Raw genomic sequence first — 21,496 nt, 5'->3', positions numbered from 1 at the left:
CTACACCCATGTGGGACTCGAACTCACGACCCAGATATCAAGGGTTGAATGCTTCTCCATAAAGTCAGCTCTTTAGAATGATATTCCGTGTAAATATTCCTGTGTGTACCTTTACAAATACATTATTTATTGGTTTTAGTCTGTTAATATGTCTGCCTTATGTTTGTTTTGCAGATGGATTATGTTATTTGGAAAGGGCATTTGGATGCCCTAACTGCCGATGTGAAAGAGAAAATGTACAATGTTTTGTTGTTTGTTGATGGAGGGTGGATGGTGGATGTTAGAGAGGTAAGCTCTGTACATTGTGTACAGCTAAAAAGAAAAAGTCTTTTTTCAAAGGTTCTTTCTCTGAGTAGGAGCATCTATGGATCTTTTATAACTGAACATCCCATAATTTTAACCTAGACTGAAAATACTAACTAGGGAATAAAAATCTTGGACTGTTGGGTGAACTATTTCTTCAGATTTAATATGTTCATTCAGGATACTTTAAAAATTCTGGACCTAAAAATTATATGTGTATTCAACTCAATTTAAGGATACGAAGATAAGTCTAGAGGCAGGGGCCGTGGCCCTCACCTCTGAGCTATCCATTTAAATGACCTGGGGGGCTTTTTAAAAGCCCACTCTTAGAGATTCTGATTTAATTGATCTGAGGTCTGAGTTTTTTGTTTGTTTGTTTCAGAGCTTTTATATTTGAGTTTATTATTCATTTAACTTTCAAAATACTACTATAGGGGCACCTGGGTGCAGTGTCTGCCTTTGGCTCAGGTCATGATCCCAGGGTCCTGGGATCGAGCCCCACATCGGGCTCCCTGCTCAGCAGGAAGCCTGCTTCTCCCTCTCCCATTCCCCCTGCTTGTGTTCCCTCTCTCGCTGTGTCTGTCTCTGTCTCTGTCTCTCTCTCTCAAATAAATAAAATCTTTTAAAAAATAAATAAAATAAAACACTACTATAGTTGGATGTTAAAAACAAAAACAGTAGCAAGTAGTGAGCTATGATTATAGTCCTTCACTCGTTCACTACTGCATATAAAATGCCAGCAGTTATTCACTGCCCACATTAAGAGGTCTGACACTGCACACCACCTCTGGGATGATGTTCATCATCCTCATCTGCTTCCCCATTGTAATGGTGCCATCTTTCCTGATTTGGATCAAAGTCCACCAGTTCTATCTGGTCCATTTCATCAGTCTCTTCTACTTCCTTCCTCTCAGGCAGGAGTTTTTCCAGCAAAGAGAGTTTGTCAGGAGAGAGAAGGTCATTCTCAGGAAAGTTTACCTTAAATTTGATAATTAGGCGAACCTTCTCATATGGTCTATGATAAATTGGCATGCCTTCATTTAGCACACACTTGATACCTCCATGCTTGACAATTTGACCTGGATGAGAGGCGATGATGATGGTTCGGTTGTCAAGAGTAGACACTGGCTTTTGAAAGCTACACACTGCTTCAACCAGCTGTATGTCCATATACATGAAAAGGTCTTCTCACCGAGTAAAAACAGCACGGTCCTTCTGGTGTAAAACAATGATAATATCTCCTAGTTCCAGTCCTGGTTCTTGGTCTCCTTCACCATGGAATGTTATCTTCCGGCCGTCTTTCATGCCTTGGTCAATATGAACTTCTAGAATCTTCTTCTCTCCAACTATCTTCCTTCCATTGCAGCTTTTACATCTGTCTTTAGGACTGATCCATTCCCATGGCCCTGGCACTCTGTGCGCACAGATTGAATTTGCTGAACCATTCCAGGTCTTATCTGATGAATTCTTATTTGTATTCCAGTACCTCAGCAATTGGTCCTGGAATACAACAACATTCGACTGCTCCTTTCTTACCACCTCAGCCGTCACATTTATTGCAAATCACATTCTTTTGCAGAGCTAGTTTTCTTGTTGCACCATTACATAAACCTTCTAAGGTTACTGAGAGCTGATGCACAACATTTTTACCTCTCCTTTCACTCTGCATCCTTCCTCCTCCTCCAAAAAATATATCAAATATGTCCATGGGGGAGCCAAAACCACCACCAGCTCCACCTTCTTTAATTGTTCTCCTCCTTTGTCATATAATTCCCTTTTCTTTGCATCAGAGAGTACTTCATAAGCTTGAGAAATCTGTTTAAACTTCTCTCCATTTGGATTCTTATCAGGGCCAGTTTCCTGTAGGCCTTTTTCAGTTCCTCCTGGGTGACATTGGGTTTGACCCCCAAAACATCATAGTAAGTGGTTTCTTTCACCATTTTCTACAGCCGGTGAGAGGGCCGAGGCCGGAGTGGGGAGCGGGAAGGAGTGCGTTGCCAGGCACAGCTCAGACAGCCACTGCTCCTCCGTGGTCTCACCGAGCGTTCTGGAGAGTTCCCGTTTTTTGTTTTTGTTTTTTTTTAATCTGCTGGAGAGCTTAAAGGTGTATCCTGGGTTGAGCCCAGTTACAAAAGTACCAAATGCCATAAGAAAAGCATAGATTAAGTATTTTGTGAGTTCAGGAAAAGACAAGGTTTTTACCTGGAAGAGGTCTAGACAGGATGCTTGAAAGGTGTAGCATTTGACTGATTCCTGAAGAATGGGGTCGAAGCTGAATGAGCTGAGGAGAAAGGAAGGATACTGCAGGTAACTATCATGTGAGCAAAAGACGCTGAGGCCTAATCCTGTGGCGTAACATAAACCTTGAGTAACCAGCTTTGCCTCTGCAGACCTCATGATCTGTCCAAGGGGAACTGGAAATGCTAGATTCTTGAATATATGGTGCAATATTTTGAACAGAGAAAACCATAGGAGTGTTCTTGGTATCTTTCTTTCTGCTATTCTCCATATCCTCGTATATTCACTACTGTTTTGGTTTTGTGTGTGTGTGTGTGTTTTTTAAGATACTACATTTTTCTAGCTCTTTCAGCTTCCCTTTCTGACCAGAAACAAAAGAACAATAGGGCATTGGACTAGACTAGATTTGAGCCCCTATTTACTACTATTCCTGATAATAGTAAATTCTCCCTAAAGTTCATAATAGAGTACTGTTGACTTCATAGTTTTGAACCTTCAGCAGGTTGCTTGAGCTAAATTTTTCTCTTGCGATGCATGCTGGTTTTCATGAAGATAAAATTTTAGTGTTGCAAAATGCTACTTAAGTATCATTTAAATTTTGAAAAGACTTGAGTGCTTTATTTTATTTATATATAAATCTTTGTTCTAATTAACCTTAGTAGGTTAGATAATGAAAAGTCACAAAATAGTCTGGGGTATTGTAAAAATAGAGTTGGAGTGAAAGGCAATGAATGATACTTTTGTGTTATATCAAACATTTAAAAATCAATATTCAGGGGCACGTGGGTGGCCCAATCAGTTAAGCGTCTGCCTTCGCCTCAGGTCATGATCCCAGGGTCCTGGGATCGAATCCCGCATCGGGCTCCCTGCTCAGCGGGGGAGCCTGCTTCTCCTTCTCCCCCCTGCTCATTCTCTCACTATCTCTCTCTCTTTCTCTCTCTCAAATAAATAAATAAAATCTTTAGAAATTAAAAATAAAAATCAACATTCAGTCTCAGTCACTTCTTCAAATCTAATCCAGAAGAGAGTTCTTGAACAATCAAGTGATAATGATATTTTGAATCACCTCAACTGAGTTTAGCTTAATACTCTTACATATTCAACAAAGTAGGGGATTCCTCAGGGCTCCTGCTGGCACACGTGTCACTTGTATATGAATTTGGAAATGGTGCCCCTTCTCTTACCGACTCTGTGCCAAGTGCACATGACCTGTAGAGTCTAGACGCAGGCTAGACCCTCACTCGCCAGGCCAGCCCCCATCGTGCAAGGCACAGCTATACAGGAGAGCCCTGGCAGCATACGCTGTCTTGTGTATCCACGACTCAGGTTTGTACATAACGCTAGAATGATCCCTCTCCTGTTAGAGGCTCGTAGCATGCAGGGATGGCAGGGCGATTGGAGCAAGCAGCTTGTCTTTGCCTACTTTTCGCCACCTCTACCTCCACCACACTCTAGTTGAAGCCTCGACTGTCTTTTTTTTTTTTTTTAAAGATTTTATTTATTCATTCATGAGAGACAGAGAGAGAAAGAGGCAGAGGGAGAAGCAGGCTCCCGAGGAGCAGGGAGCCCGATGCGGGGCTCGATCCCAGGACCCTGGGATCATGACCTGAGCCGAAGGCAGACGCTCAACCATCTGAGCCACCCAGGCGCCCCAAAGCCTCGACTGTCTTTCCCTTACTTCCCAGTCTTCCTTATACAGCTTCATCATCCAGATCAGCTAGTCATCCTTTTAAAGTGGACTAGATGTTACTCTTCTACTTAGAACCTTCTCATGACTCCTTATTACACTTTGAATAAACCTCAAAGTTCTTTTCTTGATGTACAAGATGGCACATACACTGGAGCTTGACTACCCCTCCCCCAGTCTTGTATCCTCCTACCCCTCCTCCCTGTCCCCCCACTACATGTTAGCCTCTGGGCCTCTTTGCTGTTCTTTCTCTGCCTAGAATGCTCTTTCCCCAAGATAGCTGTACGGATGGCTTTCCTACCTTCTTCAGTAGTATGCTCAATGTCCTCTCTCTAGAGACCCTCCCCGTCCCCCAACCCTAACCCCCCATATCACTTTCTCATTATCCTGCATTGGTTTTCCTTCTGGCAGTTATATATAATGTATAATGTATATATTTATTTGCTTGTTGTGTCTACCTCCATTAGGATATAGATTTCATGAAGGCAACAACATTGTTTTCTTCATTTCTCTGACTTTGGCACTTAAGTTAATGCCTAGAACATAAGAAGCTTTCAGAAGATATTTGGTACATTTAGTAAATGACCGAGGTGAATGCCCTGTCTTCATATTAGAGATATCTATAATGTCAGTGCAGCTCAACTCCTGCTGGCAACACATACCAGCTAATGAATTTTTCTCACATGTAAGGCACTACTAGATGTCCATAATGGAAAGAATGTTTTAATTTTATGTATTTACAGGATTTTTCAAAGCTTTTGTTCATTTGGGTGACAAAAACAGCTTAGGTTGTGGAGAGCGATTTATTTCCTTTTCCTCGTGCAAATTGCTGGGCCCATCAGGCATGATTCGGGATGGTTGGTAGCCCTCAGTCTGCTGGTATGGGAATCCATTTTAGTTAGCAGAGCAGATTACCCGTAACACCAAGGGTGTTACAGGACGTAGAAGAAGCAGGTGCCAAAATCCATCCCATGAGATCAGATTACTAATAGAGCTGCTGCTACTTTCAGGTGATAAGGGCTATGGGAGCCAGGGGCATTTTGCCTCTTTAGCATCGGGGGGGGAAAGACTACATTGGAGCACAAATGGAGTGACTCAGAGGAAGCAGTCCTCTCATTCTTAATAGGTTCTGGGTGGAAACAACTAATTTGAATTATGAGTAAGACCTTTGGTTTTAAATCCACTTCTGAAGGTAGTGAGTGCCTATTTGAGAAGAGAAATAAAAGTGCTTTCCCTTTTAAAATTAAGAAAACACAAGGCATGCATTTTAATATTTACTGTTACATATTTATATCTCAAAACAAGACTAAACGATTGATAGTAATTTTTCCTATGTGTGGAAACCTGACCTAGGTCACACCCTAAGTTAGTACAATCACTCATTGGTAGAATTACCACATTACATTTTGTTGCTTCATGCCTCCACTTACATCTACCTTTGAAATTACTTTAGCAACTTAATAATATAGTCTGTCCCATGAAGATACTTTCACTGATTAATATAAGTTTTCATAAACAACAACAAAAAAGTTCCAAACTTCTAAGAAGGTACTGCTTTAAAAAAATTAATTAGATATTTTATTAGGCTTTTCTAAAGACCAGATATTTAGAGGTGCCTGGGTGGCTCTGTCGGTGAAGCGTCTACCTTCGGCTCGGGTCATGATCTTGGGGTCCTGGGATTGAGCCCCGTGTCGGGCTCCCTGCTCAGCTGGGAGTCTGCTTCCCCTCTCCCTCTCCTCCTACCCTCAGCTCATGCGCTGTTTCTCTCTCTCTCAAATAAATAAAATATTAAAAAAAAATAAAGACCAGATATTTAGGTTGTCTTGTTCTCTGTTTTGTCTTATGCTATGAACGCTATGGATTTCCTTCCTATTTTTAAGATTATTTCATAAATTTTAAGGTTGGGTACTTTTTAAATTATTTTAATGATTTTAAATTTCAAATTTGTTGCAAGAAAATGTATTGGGTACACTTCTGTACTCTTACTGCCCACATAATTTTTTAGAAAGGCCCATGTATACTGAGAAATGCTAATTGTTTTCTCCATATTGTTTTCCTCATTATATCTGTTCTGTCTCATTAATTATATTATTCAAATCTATAGGTTTTTAAAATTTTTCTATTTTTGAAAGATTATACAAAGGAATCATAAATTCATAGTGCTTAAAAACAGTTTGCAGTGACATTGTCCCACCCTGTGTGCCTCTCCCCACATCATGACCCTTCTCCCCTGTACCAGTCACCACCTCAGTTCGTGTCCTCTCACATGTATTTCCATCTGTACACATCCAGGGAAATGGTGCTGCTTTTCTGTTCTCAGTTTTGTTCTAGTGGTATTTAGTCTCTAATTTACTGCTTTAAGCATGTTTTTATTCAAGACATAGTAAGTGTTAGAAATACAAATTAAAAAAAAAAGAAAAATACAAATTTAGAAGCATTTTGTTTTCATTATCAGACCTGGGACTACTCTGAGTAGTATGTTTTGTTTGCCTTCATGCTGTTTTACCAAAAATTGTGTCTCTAGCTCTCATGATTAAAATCCTGCCTTGTTTTATTTTTAATGGGCATCATAAGCTTTAGAGAAACCCCATTAGCTTCTACCTGTTGAATTTTGGTTTTGATTCAGTACTTGATTTTTTTTATAACAGTATTTAGCTTAAACTTGTTAAAATGACAACTTGATGTCTGATTATAGGATGCTGAAGGAGACCATGAAAGGACACACCAAATGATTTCATTGAGAAAGCTTTGTCTGCCAATGTTGTGTTTCCTGCTTCATACCATATTGCATAGTACCGGTCAGTATCAGGAATGCTTGCAGTTAGCAGATATGGTCTCCTCTGAGCGCCACAAACTATATCTGGTAAGTTCCAGAGCATTTACAGTTTATATTTTAGTGATTTGATAAGCTCTGTAATAATATTTGATTTTTGTGAGATGTGTTTACATTTTGTAGATGTTCTTAGATTTTCTTAAAGTAATGGTCCACTTCCAGTGTTTGTTCTTTTTTTGAAAATACATACATATTCGTAAACACTTAGAAGTAAATAGACTGGCTCAAAGAAATAGCTTTGAAGTTCTTGGACCACACTAACATACTGGCCTCTGGCTACATAAATCTTAAAGAGGAATTTCTTCTTACGTTAAGCTAATCGGGTTGATTAAGTGACTATAAATTCATATATTCTTCCTTGTTCTCATTAACTTTTTTTCTTTTCTTAAAATCAGGTATTTTCTAAGGAAGAACTAAGGAAATTGTTGCAGAAGTTAAGAGAGTCCTCTCTAATGCTCCTAGACCAGGGACTTGATCCATTAGGATATGAAATTCAGTCATAATCCATCCACTCTACGATCTCACTAATTTCTGTGATAAATGGAGTTTCTTGTAAAATATATGTATTTGTAATTACTGGGTTTTTTCTTTTGCATTGTCATGGGGAAAATGAAAATTTAGACATTTGCATTTTGTATTTTTCAGAATATTATGGTGATACTTTGAAAATTTAATGTATTTTATCAGTATTTCCCTGTGTTTATTAATAAAATTATATAAAAATTAAAATTTTCTGTTCTTACAAGTTCCAGGATTGTCTCTTATGTAATAAGAAATTAAGTTTCCTATTATCATACTTCTCTCCTGTGAGCGTAAATACTCTGATATCTTAAAATTATAAAGAGGATGGAAAGTAGATTCATTTCTAAGCCAGGTATGTAATTTCTTATCATAAAATTTAGCATTTTTTAAATACCACAGTTAAGACGAATATAGCAAGACTTTTGTCTAGTATTATGCTATTGTTTTCTTTATTTTGGAAACATTTTTATTAACTCTCATTCAGCAAACTGGCTCCTAATGAAGTTGGATCTTGTAAAGACTTGTTATAGTGTCTGGTACACAGTAGGCACTGAATAAACTGGGAAATACAAAAATGAGTGGCATCTAGTCCAGCCCTCCTAGTAGGGGAAAGACAACAAGTACATTTTTTAAATGCCATTAAAAAATGCAAGTAATCTGGGCGCCTGGGTGGCTCAGTCGTTAAGCGTCTGCCTTCGGCTCAGGTCATGATCCCAGGGTCCTGGGATTGAGTCCCACATCAGGCTCCCGGCTCAGCAGGGAGCCTGCTGATCCCTCTGACCCTCTCCCCTCTCATGCTGTTTCTCTGTCTCTCTCTCTTTCTCTCAAATAAATAAATAAATAAAATCTTTAAAGAAAAAAAGAACTGCTGTCGGAGTAATGCACTGAATTTGCAAGGGCAATGATAAAGCACAAGAAGAGTGAGGCACTGCACATTAGGAAATCAGTATGAGCAAGGCCCAGAAATGGTAATACATGTTCATGAATCAGCAAGAATTTTTTTTTCTTTTTTTTTTTTTAAGAGAGATTGCATGCAAGAATGGGGAGAGAGAATCTTCAGCAGGCTCCACACCCTGTGAGGAGCCCAATGCAGGGCTCTATCTCATGACCCTGAGATCATGACCTGAGCTGAAATTCAAGAATTGGATGCTTAACTGATTGAGCACCCTTGTGGCCCACACCGGAGGAATTTCTTAAATATTTGTTTATAGATGCCACCCCTAGAGATGTCTGGCTAGGAGGCCTGGGATAGGGTCCTGGAAGTTGTATTTTTAAGTATAATATGCCATAGGTGATTTTAATTAGTTTCAGATATTCTGGCTTAAATCAGAGATGGATATTGATCCTCCTCTTATACCCAAGGCAGATAGCAGTAGTTGATCATGATATGCTGTTTGCATCAGCTGGGGAGAGGTGTAGAGGCAGTGGACTCCGCTTCAAGTTCTTATGCTAGTGAAAATGATCCAAAAAGGAAATAATTACTTTCCAAAACCTCTTTAATTTTTATACATTAAAAAAATGAGGTGGAGCAGTATGAACTGACTTGAAAGTCTAAATCTTAAACAAAATACGTATAGGATTTGTATGCTGAAAACTACAAAATACTGATAAACCAAAGAGCAAAATAAATGGGAGAGACACACCATGTTCATTAAATGGAAGACTCAACGTAGTAAAGATGCCAAATTGATAAACAGTTTTAACACAGTTCTTACCAAATATTTCAGCAAAAAAAATAGATTGTGTATTAGTTGGTATGACTGAATTAATCATCTTAGTTGTGATAATTGTATTGTGGCCAGATAGGAGAGTGTCCTTAAGAGATACACACTGAGGGACCCCGTTGGGCTCCCTGCTCAGCGGGAAGCCTGCTTCTCCCTCTCCCACTCCCCCTGCTTGTGTTCTGCTCTCGCTCTCTCTGTCAAATAAATAAAATCTTAAAAAAAAAAAGTAAATAAGGTAGACACAGACTGGGAGAAAATATTTGCAAAAATATATCTGACAAGGGGTCTGGGTGGCTCAGTTGTTAAGCGTCTGCCTCCGGCTCAGGTCATGATCCCGGGGTCCTGGGATGGAGCCCCGCATCGGGCTCCCTGCTCCACGGGGAGCCTGCTTCTCCCTCTCCCACTCCCCCTGCTTGTGTTCCTGCTCTCGTGCGTGCTCTCTCTCTCTCTCTCTCTGTAAGATAAATAAATAAAATCTTTAATATATATATATATATCTGACCAAAAAAACCTCTCAGAATATACAAAGAACTCTTACAATTCAATAATAAAGCAAAAAGTGGGTAGAAGAATAGATGATTCATAAAGGAAGAGAATATGCATAACCAGAAAGCCCATGAAAAAGTACTCAAATCAATAGGGAATGCAAATGAAAACCACAATGAGATATCACCACATATCTATCAAAATGGCTAAAATCAAGAAGACTGACAACACCAAATTGTGGAGCAACTGACTGATACATTGGTGGGGGAATATAAAATGGTACACTCTGGGAAAAATTTTGACTTTCTTACAAACACCTACCCTTTAACCTAGAAATTTCACTCATATATTTACTCAAGAGAAATGAAAATAAATTCCACAAAAACACTTGTGCAAATATATTCATAGCAGCATTATTTATAATAGCCCCAACCTGGAAATGACCCAAATTACCATCGGTAGGATGACTAAACAAGCACACTACTCAGCAATATAAAAAGGAAAGCACTGCTCTACTCAACAAAAGAACCTAGACACCAGAAGTACATACTGTACAATCCACTTATATGAAGTTCTAGAACAGTCAAAGCCATGGCGAAAGAAAAATGAAAATGAAAGTGGCTTCCTCTTGGGCATGGGGCGGTGGGGGTTTTCTAGGGAATTTTGTGAGGTGATGGAAATGTATCTCAATGGGTGTGGGTTACATAGGTGCATCCATTTATCAAAAAATGTACAGTTTAGATTATTGCATTTGAGTGAAAGTAAATTTACTTCTGAAAGATCAAATGGAGAGGTGAGGAGTAGGTACACATGAAAATGGCAGCTGTTGAAACCAGGTGACAGGTATTTTAACTTTGCACAAGTTTGAAATTTTCCATAATAAAAAGGAGGGGAAGTGGGCCAGGAGCCAGAGAATTTTGGGTTGGAATCTTATTCTCATCCCTCTAGCTGCAAGGTAACAGCCATGAACCTCTATTTTCAACATCTGTAAATGAGAATAAAGATAAAAATCACATTTCAAGACAAGTAAAGATTAGGACTACTGTGCTTTGTTAAGGAGGTAGAGAAAGCCGCGTAATCAATTAAATCAGTCTGGAGAAGGGCAGTTTCCAGAACAATAGAAACCTGGATTAAATGGCAAATATGGAGTTAGACTCAGTAACTCTAACCCAACAGGCATTTGAAATCCACTAGATACTGTTATATTTTAACCCAAATTTCAGATTTCATATCGTAACTATCTTCAAATATTGCAAGATAAATAGATGAATGATAAAAAGATTATTTATTATCCATGCTAAAATTATCAATCCAAATCTATAACCACAAGGAGAGAATGAATTGAGTAGACTAAATGAAGACAGGGTGCCACAGCTCTTAATTGGGGAGCAGGTGAGGGTAAACATTGTAAATCGTTGATTAGAGGGTTCTGTAGACCCCAACTAGAAGGGAGGATGGCAATATAAACAGTGGAAAGGGCTCATGGTGTGGTATGAATCCGTAGAATTTGGTGGCATGATAGGAGGTTTAAAAGCTTATCAGGAAGACCATGTTAGGAAAACTAGACCTTAGACTTTGCCTAATTAACTTCTACTCATTCTCCTATCTTAAAGATTCATTTCCTTGGGGAACCTCTTGACCACCTCCCCCTCCCCAAGTTTAGATCTGATTGTCTTATACCTTCACAGGACCATATTTTATTACTTCAAAATATTCATTTATCATAGTTGATCATTGTTTACTACCAGTCTTCTCTCACTAAGTTATAAGGGAGAGGGAGGGTCTGGTCTGGCTTTACTCTCCACTATCTTCCAAGTGCCAAATTTAGTGCCTGGCACAAAACAGGTGCTCAATATTTGAATAATTCTTACATCAAAGAGGAAATTAAAACTGTCAATCAAACTACTTAGGAATTAAGGACAATATTAAAATGTCCTGAGGACTATGGGTAAAGCTATTCTCAGGGGGGAAACTCATAACCTAAGTCCTTTGATTTTTTTATTATTTTATTTTCTCAAAGATTTTATTTATTTTAGAGAGCGAGTATGCGTGCCCATGTCCAAGTGAGCAGGGGGAAGAGTAGAGAGGGATGGAGAGGGAAAAGGAGAAAATCTCTAGCAGACTCTGGGTCGCTGAGCACAGGGCTCCAGACTAGGGCCTCCATCCCACCACCCTGAGGTCATGACCTGAGTGGAAACCAAGAGTTGTGCTCAAACCCACTGAGCCACCCAGGTGCCCCTAAGTCCTTTTATTTTTATTTAAAGATTTTATTTATTTATTTGACAGAGAGAGAGCGAGAGAAAAAGGGCAGGAACACAAGCAGGGGGAGTGGGAGAGGGAGAAGCAGGCTTCCCCCCCAGCAAGGAGCCCGATGTGGGGCTTGATCCCAGGACCGCGGGATCATGACCTGAGCCGAAGGCAGACACTTAATGACTGAGCCATCCAGGCGCCCCAGTCCTTTTATTTTTAAATAAATTAACTGAACATTCTATTCAAGAAATTAGGGGGGAAAAGAAAAAAAGTAATAACGAATCAAAATCACTAGAAGTAATTTTTTTTTTAAGATTTTATTTATTTATTTATTTGACAGAGAGAGAACACAAGTAGGCAGAGAAACAGGGAGAAGCAGACTCCCCGCAGGGCAGGGAGCCCGATGTGGGGCTCGATCCCAGGACCCTGGGATCATGACCTGAGCCGAAGGCAGACGCTTAACGACTGAGCCACCCAGGTGCCCTAGAAGTAATTTTTGAAAAGGCCAATAAAATAGTCAAACTACTGAGGTGGTGGGTGGCTCAGTCGGTTAAGCAATTCCTTCAGCTCAGGCTCGGGTCATGATTCCAGAGTCCTGGGATCCAGTCCCCCATGGGCTCTCTGCTCAGTGGGGAGCCTGCTTCTCCCTCTGCCTCCCGCTCCCCCTGCTCGTGCTCTCTCTCTCTGACAAATAAAATCTAAAAAAAAAAAAAAAAAAGCTTAAAATAGTCAAATTACTGGCAAGAATAATCAAGGGACAGAGAAAACCCAAATGCATAGTTTTTACAATAAGTCGTAGAACAACAGATGAAATAAATTTAAAATATGGTAGATCACTATATACAACTCTAACCAAGTATTAGGACACCTAAGTTAAACGGACACTTTCCTAGAACAATTAAAAACCCCAACATGGATTCAAAAAGAAGAAAATCTAAATAGTGTACTAACAATGATGAGTATGAGAGTTCATCATACTATTTTGCTTATTTTGATTTTTAAAATAAAGTGTTTAAAAATACGCTTTCAGGAAGTAATGCTTTCCCCTCTCTAGTGATGACTACTTTTGCTCAGCCCCTGTCCCATACATAAAACTGGCCAATAGCGTCTGCACTCCAGCAGCCTGAGAGCAGCTGTCTAGCATGTGAGTCAACTGACACACAGGAAATCTCCAACGTCAAGAGAGGAGTCCCAGATGGACCCCACCAGAGTCCGGGTTAGGCGATCAAGGAGGTGGGGGACCGAGGACGCAGTTTTTCCTCACGCAGAGCCCAACGCGCCTGCGCAGGGTAGACACTGCTCCACCCACAGCTCGGGGGCGGAAGCTCGGGCGCCCCGAGCCACGTGGTCGCGGGCGGAGGGGGGCGGGGCGCGCGGGACGTGCTGCCGCGTCGGCACCAGCTGAATGGGCGGTGGCGGAGCATGTGTGAGCCGCTGAGGCTGCCGCGCGCCCGGGACGCGGAGAGTGCATGCCTCTCCCGGGCCAGACGGTGAGGCCGGAGAGGACGTGGCGGCGGCGGCGGAGGGGAAGAGCAGCGGGAGGCAGGCTGGGCATCCCTCTCGGGGGCTGGAGGGCCCCGGCTTGGCGGGGGTTATGGCATCGCTTGCGGACCGAATGCGAGGCAACGGGCGCATCGCCGCTGGGCTCCTGCTCAACCTACTGGTGTCCATCTGCATCGTGTTCCTCAACAAATGGATCTATGTGCACCACGGCTTCCCTAACATGAGCCTGACCCTGGTGCACTTCGTGGTCACCTGGCTGGGCTTGTACATCTGCCAGAAGCTGGACATCTTTGCCCCCAAAAGTCTACCGCCTTCCAAACTCCTCCTCCTGGCCCTCAGCTTCTGCGGCTTCGTGGTCTTCACCAATCTCTCTTTGCAGAACAACACCATAGGCACCTATCAGCTGGCCAAGGCCATGACCACGCCGGTCATCATAGTCATCCAGACCCTCTGCTACAAGAAAACCTTCTCTACCAAAATACAGCTCACGCTGGTGAGTAGCTTCAGCTTCGCAAGGCACACCTTTAACAATCCACCACCTGGACCGTCTTTTTCCCCGGGAAATTTGAATGTTTAACCTTGCGCCACGCTCTTTCCCCATCATCTTGAAATCCACAAATGAGTCATCTGTGACCATGTGAACCTCAGGCTTATTTGGGAGAGGTGAAAAAAGTCATCTTGGCACTCTGTCGGGCTCCTAGCCCAGGAGAGTGTGCTTGTGTGAGTTTTAGTAACTACTGTTTGATGGAAATCCTTAAATGCTGTGATTGGTAAGAAAAGAAAGCTGTATTGCGTTACGCAATTCAGTGTATCGGAATATCTGCAAAATCTCAAACTGAAAAGCGGCCCTCCTTTGACGCAGGGGAATCAAATCATGTAAACGTTAAAGGTTCAGCATAAAATATGTCTCCGAATATGTCTGCAGAGACATACTGCAGAGGTTTCTGTGTCTTTAAATACAAGGAGATGATAATTTTAGCACTTAATGATTTACAGTATTTAAATTCTTAATGCTTTTGTTATACGTTCATGCTTATATGTTGTTTAGGCACTAGTTTGGGAGGGTCCATTTACTCCTCTGTGCTTGCAGGTCGTATGTGTTTGTTGCAAATTTAAATGCATTGACTCATTATTTTACCCAGAATTTTAAGTAGAATTAAATATGAATATAAATATAGAATTAACATATTTCACTTTGAGGAAATCGGTTTGTTTTATCAAATGGAAAAAAAAATCCATTTATAGAGGTTCACTGTTTCCCAGTGATGTCTTTATGATTAACCTTGTAAGACAACATGAAAGGAATACTAAGTTTATGTCTCATGAATTTAATCTAAACAACATTTGCCTCTTTTTCTTTACAGATTCCTATAACTTTAGGTGTAATCCTAAATTCTTATTACGATGTGAAGTTTAATTTCCTTGGAATGGTGTTTGCCGCTCTTGGTGTTTTAGTTACATCCCTTTATCAAGTGGTTGGTAATTTTTTTTTCTTTATGTGCCTTTTTAGCAGATTTCATAAATTTTGAAGCTGTATCCCAAGGTTTAGAAAATACAGTATAGAGACAATAGGCTGTTGGGAAGAAAGCATAATTGCATAAATTGTCTGACTCAAGGTGAAGAGAAGAAAGGAGACAGAGAAACTTGGGTGTATGATGCTCACCAAATACCTCCCTACCTGTTGTAAGTGTATAATCCCCATGCTTAACAATTTGATTTTGGGGGGATGCTATAGCATTACCTGGGAAATCTTAACAAAATGAGTAGTAAGACTTCGTACTTGAAACTGAGAGCTTTGGTTAAATTTATGACTTACTCTTTAATGACAAGATTACTGTGAAGGAACGATTACCTTTCCAAAATTGGAACAGGAAAGGAAAACTTCAGATTTATAAATCTTTGCCTCAAAAAATCTGCTGCTGTTACAACTTGTATGTCAGCTTCCAGTGATTTGCCTGCATCCGTATTTTCTAGCAATGGATATTTCACTTCTGGTACTGTCGTAGCACGGTACTTTGCCTACAGCAGGCACTCATTAAAAATTTGTGCATGGATCCACTTACTTCATTACCATAAAATCTCAACAAGTATGGTTTTTTGTTTCTTACATGGGGGGAAAAATAACTTGGTGTAGGGTGCAGTGAAACAGTATTTTCTCTATACTGAAAACCTTGGACTGGAAATTCTGGGTGTGCCTGCATGGGGAGTCAGAGCCGCAATGTGTAACCAATATTCTCTTTTCACAAATATCTGCTGGTTATAAACTAAGGCATTCTTGTTCTGCATGCTACAACTTTAAGAATACAGCCTTACATCTGAAACTTTCTAGTACTGATCATTTCAGAAACATTGTTATATAAACATTGTGGGGCTGAGTACATTTTTAAGTGGGAAGAAGCAGTGTAAATAAGAGACCAGTGTCATGAAAGGACGGAGCACCCACTCAGTGCTGTCATTTGGCTCTAAGATATTCTGTCTTTCACTACAGAGAGGAATGAGAGCAAGCTCAGCCTTGTGCTTTAAGAAGATTGTACTTAGATGTACTTCAGTGAGTTTAAATTTTGTTACTAGATACAGTAAGTGAACATTCCTATTTGTCTTTTTTTGTTAAACAGACCTTTCTTTTTTTTTTTTTTGGCCCAGGAGGGATTAACTGTTTATTAAGCATCAGAATTTCTTGTATTCCTTACGCATAATTTCAACTCCGCTTATTCACTGTCCTTGCCAATATGACCATTTTTTTCCCCCACAAGTCTCAAAATTGCTGTAGATTAGAATCAAAGGATTCTATATTCCTCAGGTACATATTTGAAATGGGATTGCCTAAGGAATGGTTGTGGACAAACTAATAGGCAGAGTTTTCATTTTTAGTAAACAGTAAAAGTACTGTTAAGGAATTAGGTGTATTCCCCAAAAGTTCATTTTTTAAAAAAGTTGTATTTTCCCATTGTATCCAGCTGTAATTCCTAAGTTATTTCTTCTTATACTGCTAGGGCGTTAAAAGGAGTTAAAGGATGAGTGATCAGGTATTAGCTTTAGTTGTGGAAAGACAGTTGATGCCCTTATTCATTCGTTTAGCAGACATTCCTTCTGCTTGATGCTCAGCCTTGAAGATACAAAGATGAAAAGCAGCTAAAATCCAGCATTGTAGAGACAGTCGCTGTAGAACCTTAGCTGTAGACAGCCAGCCACAAGCAGCGTAGCTGAGGGTATGAGGAGAGTTCTGAGGAACACCCGAGAGGAAGTGGCAGTTCTTCAAGGGGATGATGAGGTAAGACTTTATGGAAAAGCTGACACTTTAAATGGAAGGGCCCACAGGAGTTTGTTTAGCAGAGAAATACAGCAGAGGTCTTTCTTTGCAAAGATGTGTGACAGGATGGAGCGTCTTTGGAGAACTTGATGGATTTGGTGAGACTGTAGTTGCCTCGCGGAAGGCTGAGGCTTACGGGTGGGTGAGACCAGATGGCACGTGCTAAGCAAGTGTGCCCTTTATCTGCAGGCACCAGGAAGGGGGTTTAGATAGGGGAGTGGCTTGATCGGTCCCTGTGTTTCAGCAAATTAACTCTGGTGGCACATGATGGGTGAACAGTCAGGAGGCTCTCCACGGTTCCAGGGGAAGACAGGAAGGCACTGAGCAAGACAGTGATAGAGGCCAGAAACCTTTTGGAGGAGGAATTAGCAGGACGGGACCGAATGTAGAGTGAGAAAAGTAAGGCCTCTCATCCTTGGGGGAGATTAGGTCTTTAATTATGGGAGCAACAGTAAGTAAGTACTGAGTTGGTTTTAGAACAGTCCCTGCAGATCGGGTAAGTGAAGGTGGCCGGTAAGCTGTTGACATTTGGGGATTAAGGATGCCCTGAGAACGGAGGTCAGAGCTGGAGATGTCTTCTGGTGTAAGTGAGATCAGTCAGGGAGATAAAAGAAAAAGGCCAGACATCTACCTTAAAAATAGTAAATGAAGGAAGACGTGAGTGAGGAAACAGTGCAGACCAGAAGTCAAGTTCCCCCAGGAGAATTTGCTGGGCCCGCAGAGAGCCCCGTCAGGCAGAGCGCAGAAGGGTGACCTTTGGAGGTGACGGTGCCCTTTGGGGGAGCAGTTGCATTTAGAGCGATGGCGGGCAGAAGCCAGGGTGCACAGAGGGAAAGTGGAGGCCCTGAGAAGAGTCACCGTTCCAGGCAGCTCTACGGCAGGCATGCAGCCGCCTGGGGAGGCTGCTAAAGAAACCGAGGGCCGAGCCTCCACACTCTGAGGCCCCCCCCCCAGGAGCAGGCCACGGGAGAATCGATTCTTTGTCCTTCATACTCACAGAAGCCTCTCAGTTAAGGCTGGCGGGAGTATGTTTCAAATTTCCTGCTCTTCTGTTTTTGTCCTGGTGGATTTCTGTAGCCTTCGAGTTTATAGAACAGGATACCCAGATCTACAGGAAAAAGAATTATGTAGGAGCAGTTATTCAAAAGCCTGGCTGTTCATGCCAGATCTTATTCAAGCAGCCCTGTCAGGCTTTCTTTAAAGCCTTCTTTTTAGTCATATTTGCGAAACATTTTGAGGACTGATGGGATTTGAGGTTTTGAGGTGTTGGTTCTCCTGGATGACATAGTCCTTTATTTTTTTGAATCTTTTAAAAAGATTTTATTTATTTTAGAAAAAGAGCATGGAGTGAGGGGAGGAGCAGCGAGAGAGAGAGACAAGCTAGCTCTGCACTGAGTGTGGAGCCCAACTCAGGCTCTATCCCACACCCCTGAGATCATGACCTGAGCCGAAATCAAGGGTTGGACACTTAACTGACTGAGCCACCCGGGCACCCTCTGAATGATGTAGCCTTTTTTTTTTTTTTAAGATCTTATTTATTTATTTGACAGAGAGCACAAGCAGGGGGAGTGGAAGGCAGGCAGAGAGAGAAGCGGGCTTACTGCAGAGCAGGGAGCCTGATGTGGGACTTGATCCCAGGACCCTGAGATCACATCCTGAGCCGAAGGTAGGCGCTTAACTGACTGAGCCACCCTGGCACCCCTGAATGATATAGTCTTTTAAAAGGATTTGCGATTATTTAATTTCTTCAAGTGTATTGGATTACCCACAGAAAAATCATCCACAAAGAAGAAAATTCCTTCTGCCATTGATTGGGGTTTTCTAACGTGAAGGAAAAGGCCTCACATACTTTTCTAGCCAACCACACTGGCAGCCAGGGTAGCTGAGGTTCCTGTCAATCCCTAATTAGTCTGCCCCGCTCACCCCCTACTTCTTTTGGGGGGGGGGGCAGTTTTAGAAAGAAATGAAGTCTAGCACTGCATCTCTGTTCCTGCTTATCACCTAAATTTCCATTCTTGTCTCCTTTCCCCAAGATCTCTGATAACTCATGGGCCCCTGTGTGAATTCATGGACTTGCTCATTTACTAGGGTTGGCAGGGAAGAGGATATTTTTTCTCCTTCTTTATAAATACTGAGGAGAAAATAGATGGACATACACTGAATTTGTAAAGCTCCTTTCATCCAAGGTGCTTAAAGGACATTTGTATACATTATTGATCTTTTTTTTCTAATTGATCTTTGGAGTCTTGTAGAATAATTAGGCATTTCCTCTTCCCCCAGCCCTGCCCTAAGTTCCCATCCCTGTGACTAGAGTCGCATCTTTTGTTTACTAAGCGGTGGTATTTTTTTCCTACCTCACGTGTTTTGTCTCCCGATTTTCAGTGGGTAGGAGCCAAACAGCATGAATTGCAAGTGAACTCGATGCAGCTGTTGTACTACCAGGCCCCAATGTCCTCCGCCATGTTGCTGGTCGCCGTGCCCTTCTTTGAGCCAGTGTTTGGAGAAGGAGGAATATTTGGCCCCTGGTCAGTGTCCGCATTGGTAAGTTCTAATTGTTTTGCTGTCTAAGAAACAAGAGAATCATCCCTCTGCGATGAGTGTGATTTTTAGTTTTCCGAGCACGATCTCAGACCCATTCTCACACTTAATCTTCATAATTACCCTTGAAGGGAGGCAAGTGAAGGATTATTTTTCAGATGAAGAGACTGAGACGAAGCATGTGTGTGTGTGTGTGTGTGTCTGTGTGTAATTTTATACACATGGAATCATGTCATATATGCTGTTTTTATCATGGATTCCTTTTCCCCAGCCCTGCTCCCCACACGCATTCAACATTGCATTTCCCCGTCTCTGCCCCTGGAGGTAAGTCATGTTAACATTCTAGTGCATGTTCTTCCATAATTTCTCTGGGCTATCCATACCCACATAAACAATACACACACACGTATATACATAAATTAAACATTTGTTTCTTTGACAAAAGTGGAATCATAACAAATAATTTTCTGCATCTTGCTTTTCTCGCTTCATATCTCATGCTTCAGAGCATTCTGTTCAGTGTCCATATAATAGATCCAATTCTTGACCCCTGTGAACAGTGTTGCAGTAAACATCCTTATACATATGTATTTAGGAACAGGTACTTTTTTTCTTTTGGAATCGAGGCCTAAGAGTAGAATTGCCAGATCAAAGGGAAGTGTACTTTGGGGACATTTTAAGTTAGAAAGTATAATCCCCCTCCTTAGGGAAGGAATTTCTGCTTCCTGCAACTTTAACCTTTGGAACACGGTCCGTAGAAAAGGCTTGTTTGTTGCTGGGGTTAATTTATCAAACCTACATAGCCCTTACTCTATGCCAAGAACTACTCTAACACTTTGCAAATGTTAACTTATTTAATCCTCATAACAACTTTATTAGGTGGATACTATTGTTATCCTTATATTTATGATATAGGATGAGGAAACTGAGGGACAGAGTTAAGTAGCTGACTCAAGATCCCACAGCTGGTGAGCAGACCCAGAGCCTGAGTCCAAGCATGCTGGCTCCAAAACGCGCATTTTTTTCTTTTTTTTTTAAAGATTTTATTTATTTGACAGAGAGAGACCCAGCGAGAGAGGGCACACAAGCAGGGGAGTGGGAGAGGGAGAAGCAGGCTTCCCGCTGAGCAGGGAGCCCGATGCGGGGCTCGATCCCAGGACCCCGTGATCCTGACCTGAGCCGAAGGCAGACGCTTAACGACTGAGCCACCCAGGCACCCCGTTTGTTTTTTTTTTTTAAGTGGGGAACTACATCTAAACATAGGTCTGGGTAATGAGCTGTTGCAGCTGCAGAACCAGCAGAGGGAGTGCAATGCACTTCTCTCGCCCCGTCCAGCAGAAACAGTGACTGCAATGACAATGCCGAGCTTTTCGAAGTGGAAATTGCAATCTCCTCTAAGGTGCATCAACGACAGAGCCACCAGCACCCGGCTATACTTCCAAGGGCCCTTGCTCACTTTTCCAATCTGTTCTTTTTTTTTTTTTAAAGACTTTATTTATTTGACAGAGAGAGAGACACAGCGAGAGAGGGAACACAAGCAGGGGGAGTGGGAGAGGGAGAAGCAGGCTTCCCGCCGAGCAGGGAGCCCGATGCGGGGCTCGATCCCAGGACCCTGGGATCATGACCTGAGCCGAAGGCAGACGCTTAACGACTGAGCCACTCAGGTGTCCCTAAGATTTTATTTATTTATTTGGCAGAGAGAGACACAGCGAGAGAGGGAACACAAGCAGGGGGAGTGGGAGAGGGAGAAGCAGGCTTCCCGCCGAGCAGGGAGCCCGATGCGGGGCTCGATCCCAGGACCCTGGGATCATGACCTGAGCCGAAGGCAGACGCTTAACGACTGAGCCATTCAGGTGTCCCTAAGATTTTATTTATTTATTTGGCAGAGAGAGACACAGTGAGAGAGGGAACAGAAGCAGGGGGAGTGGGAGAGGGAGAAGCAGGCTTCCCGCCGAGCAGGGAGCCCGATGTGGGACTCGATCCCAGGACCCTGGGATCATGACCTGAGCCGAAGGCAGACGCTTAACGACTGAGCCACTCAGGTGTCCCTAAGATTTTATTTATTTATTTATTTATTTATTTATTTATTTATTTATTTATTT

At 41.8% G+C, this 21,496-nt stretch overlaps 2 protein-coding genes and 1 pseudogene across 10 annotated transcripts in view; 2 read left to right on the top strand and 1 right to left on the bottom strand.

Annotated features, from left to right (window-relative positions):
- Positions 1-7,657, top strand: part of NUP107 (nucleoporin 107) — a 49,434-nt gene extending 41,777 nt beyond the window's left edge. For both annotated transcript variants that reach the window (XM_035002190.1, XM_035002191.1), the window contains 3 exons: positions 175-288; positions 6,924-7,091; positions 7,457-7,657. In XM_035002190.1, coding sequence (XP_034858081.1) covers positions 175-288; positions 6,924-7,091; positions 7,457-7,564 — 390 coding nt within the window. In that variant the 3' untranslated portion in view covers positions 7,565-7,657. The remainder of the gene's footprint in view (positions 1-174; positions 289-6,923; positions 7,092-7,456) is intronic.
- Positions 950-2,592, bottom strand: LOC118008595 (annotated as a pseudogene).
- Positions 7,658-13,426: 5,769 nt separating the features above from the next.
- The window catches only part of SLC35E3 (solute carrier family 35 member E3), a 34,976-nt gene continuing 26,906 nt past the window's right edge, over positions 13,427-21,496 (top strand). For 3 of the 8 annotated variants that reach the window (XR_004678720.1, XM_035002189.1, XM_035002185.1), the window contains exons 1-4: positions 13,428-14,039; positions 14,911-15,021; positions 16,035-16,094; positions 19,239-19,397. Coding sequence is in view for 6 of the 8 variants with exons in the window: in XM_035002189.1 (XP_034858080.1) it covers positions 13,638-14,039; positions 14,911-15,021; positions 16,035-16,094; positions 19,239-19,397 (732 nt within the window). In the remaining 2 variants the exon portion in view is untranslated. Of the gene's footprint in view, positions 14,040-14,910; positions 15,022-16,034; positions 16,095-19,238; positions 19,398-19,665; positions 19,719-21,496 lie in introns of all 8 variants that reach the window. The other 5 variants (XM_035002188.1, XR_004678721.1, XM_035002183.1 and 2 more) reach the window with 5 other exon arrangements.

Source organism: Mirounga leonina, unplaced genomic scaffold (genome assembly GCF_011800145.1).
Source record: "Mirounga leonina isolate KUSES-001 unplaced genomic scaffold, KU_Mleo_1.0 Mir_126, whole genome shotgun sequence".
Taxonomy (NCBI): domain Eukaryota; kingdom Metazoa; phylum Chordata; class Mammalia; order Carnivora; family Phocidae; genus Mirounga; species Mirounga leonina.
This window is presented reverse-complemented; position numbering and strand designations above follow the sequence as displayed.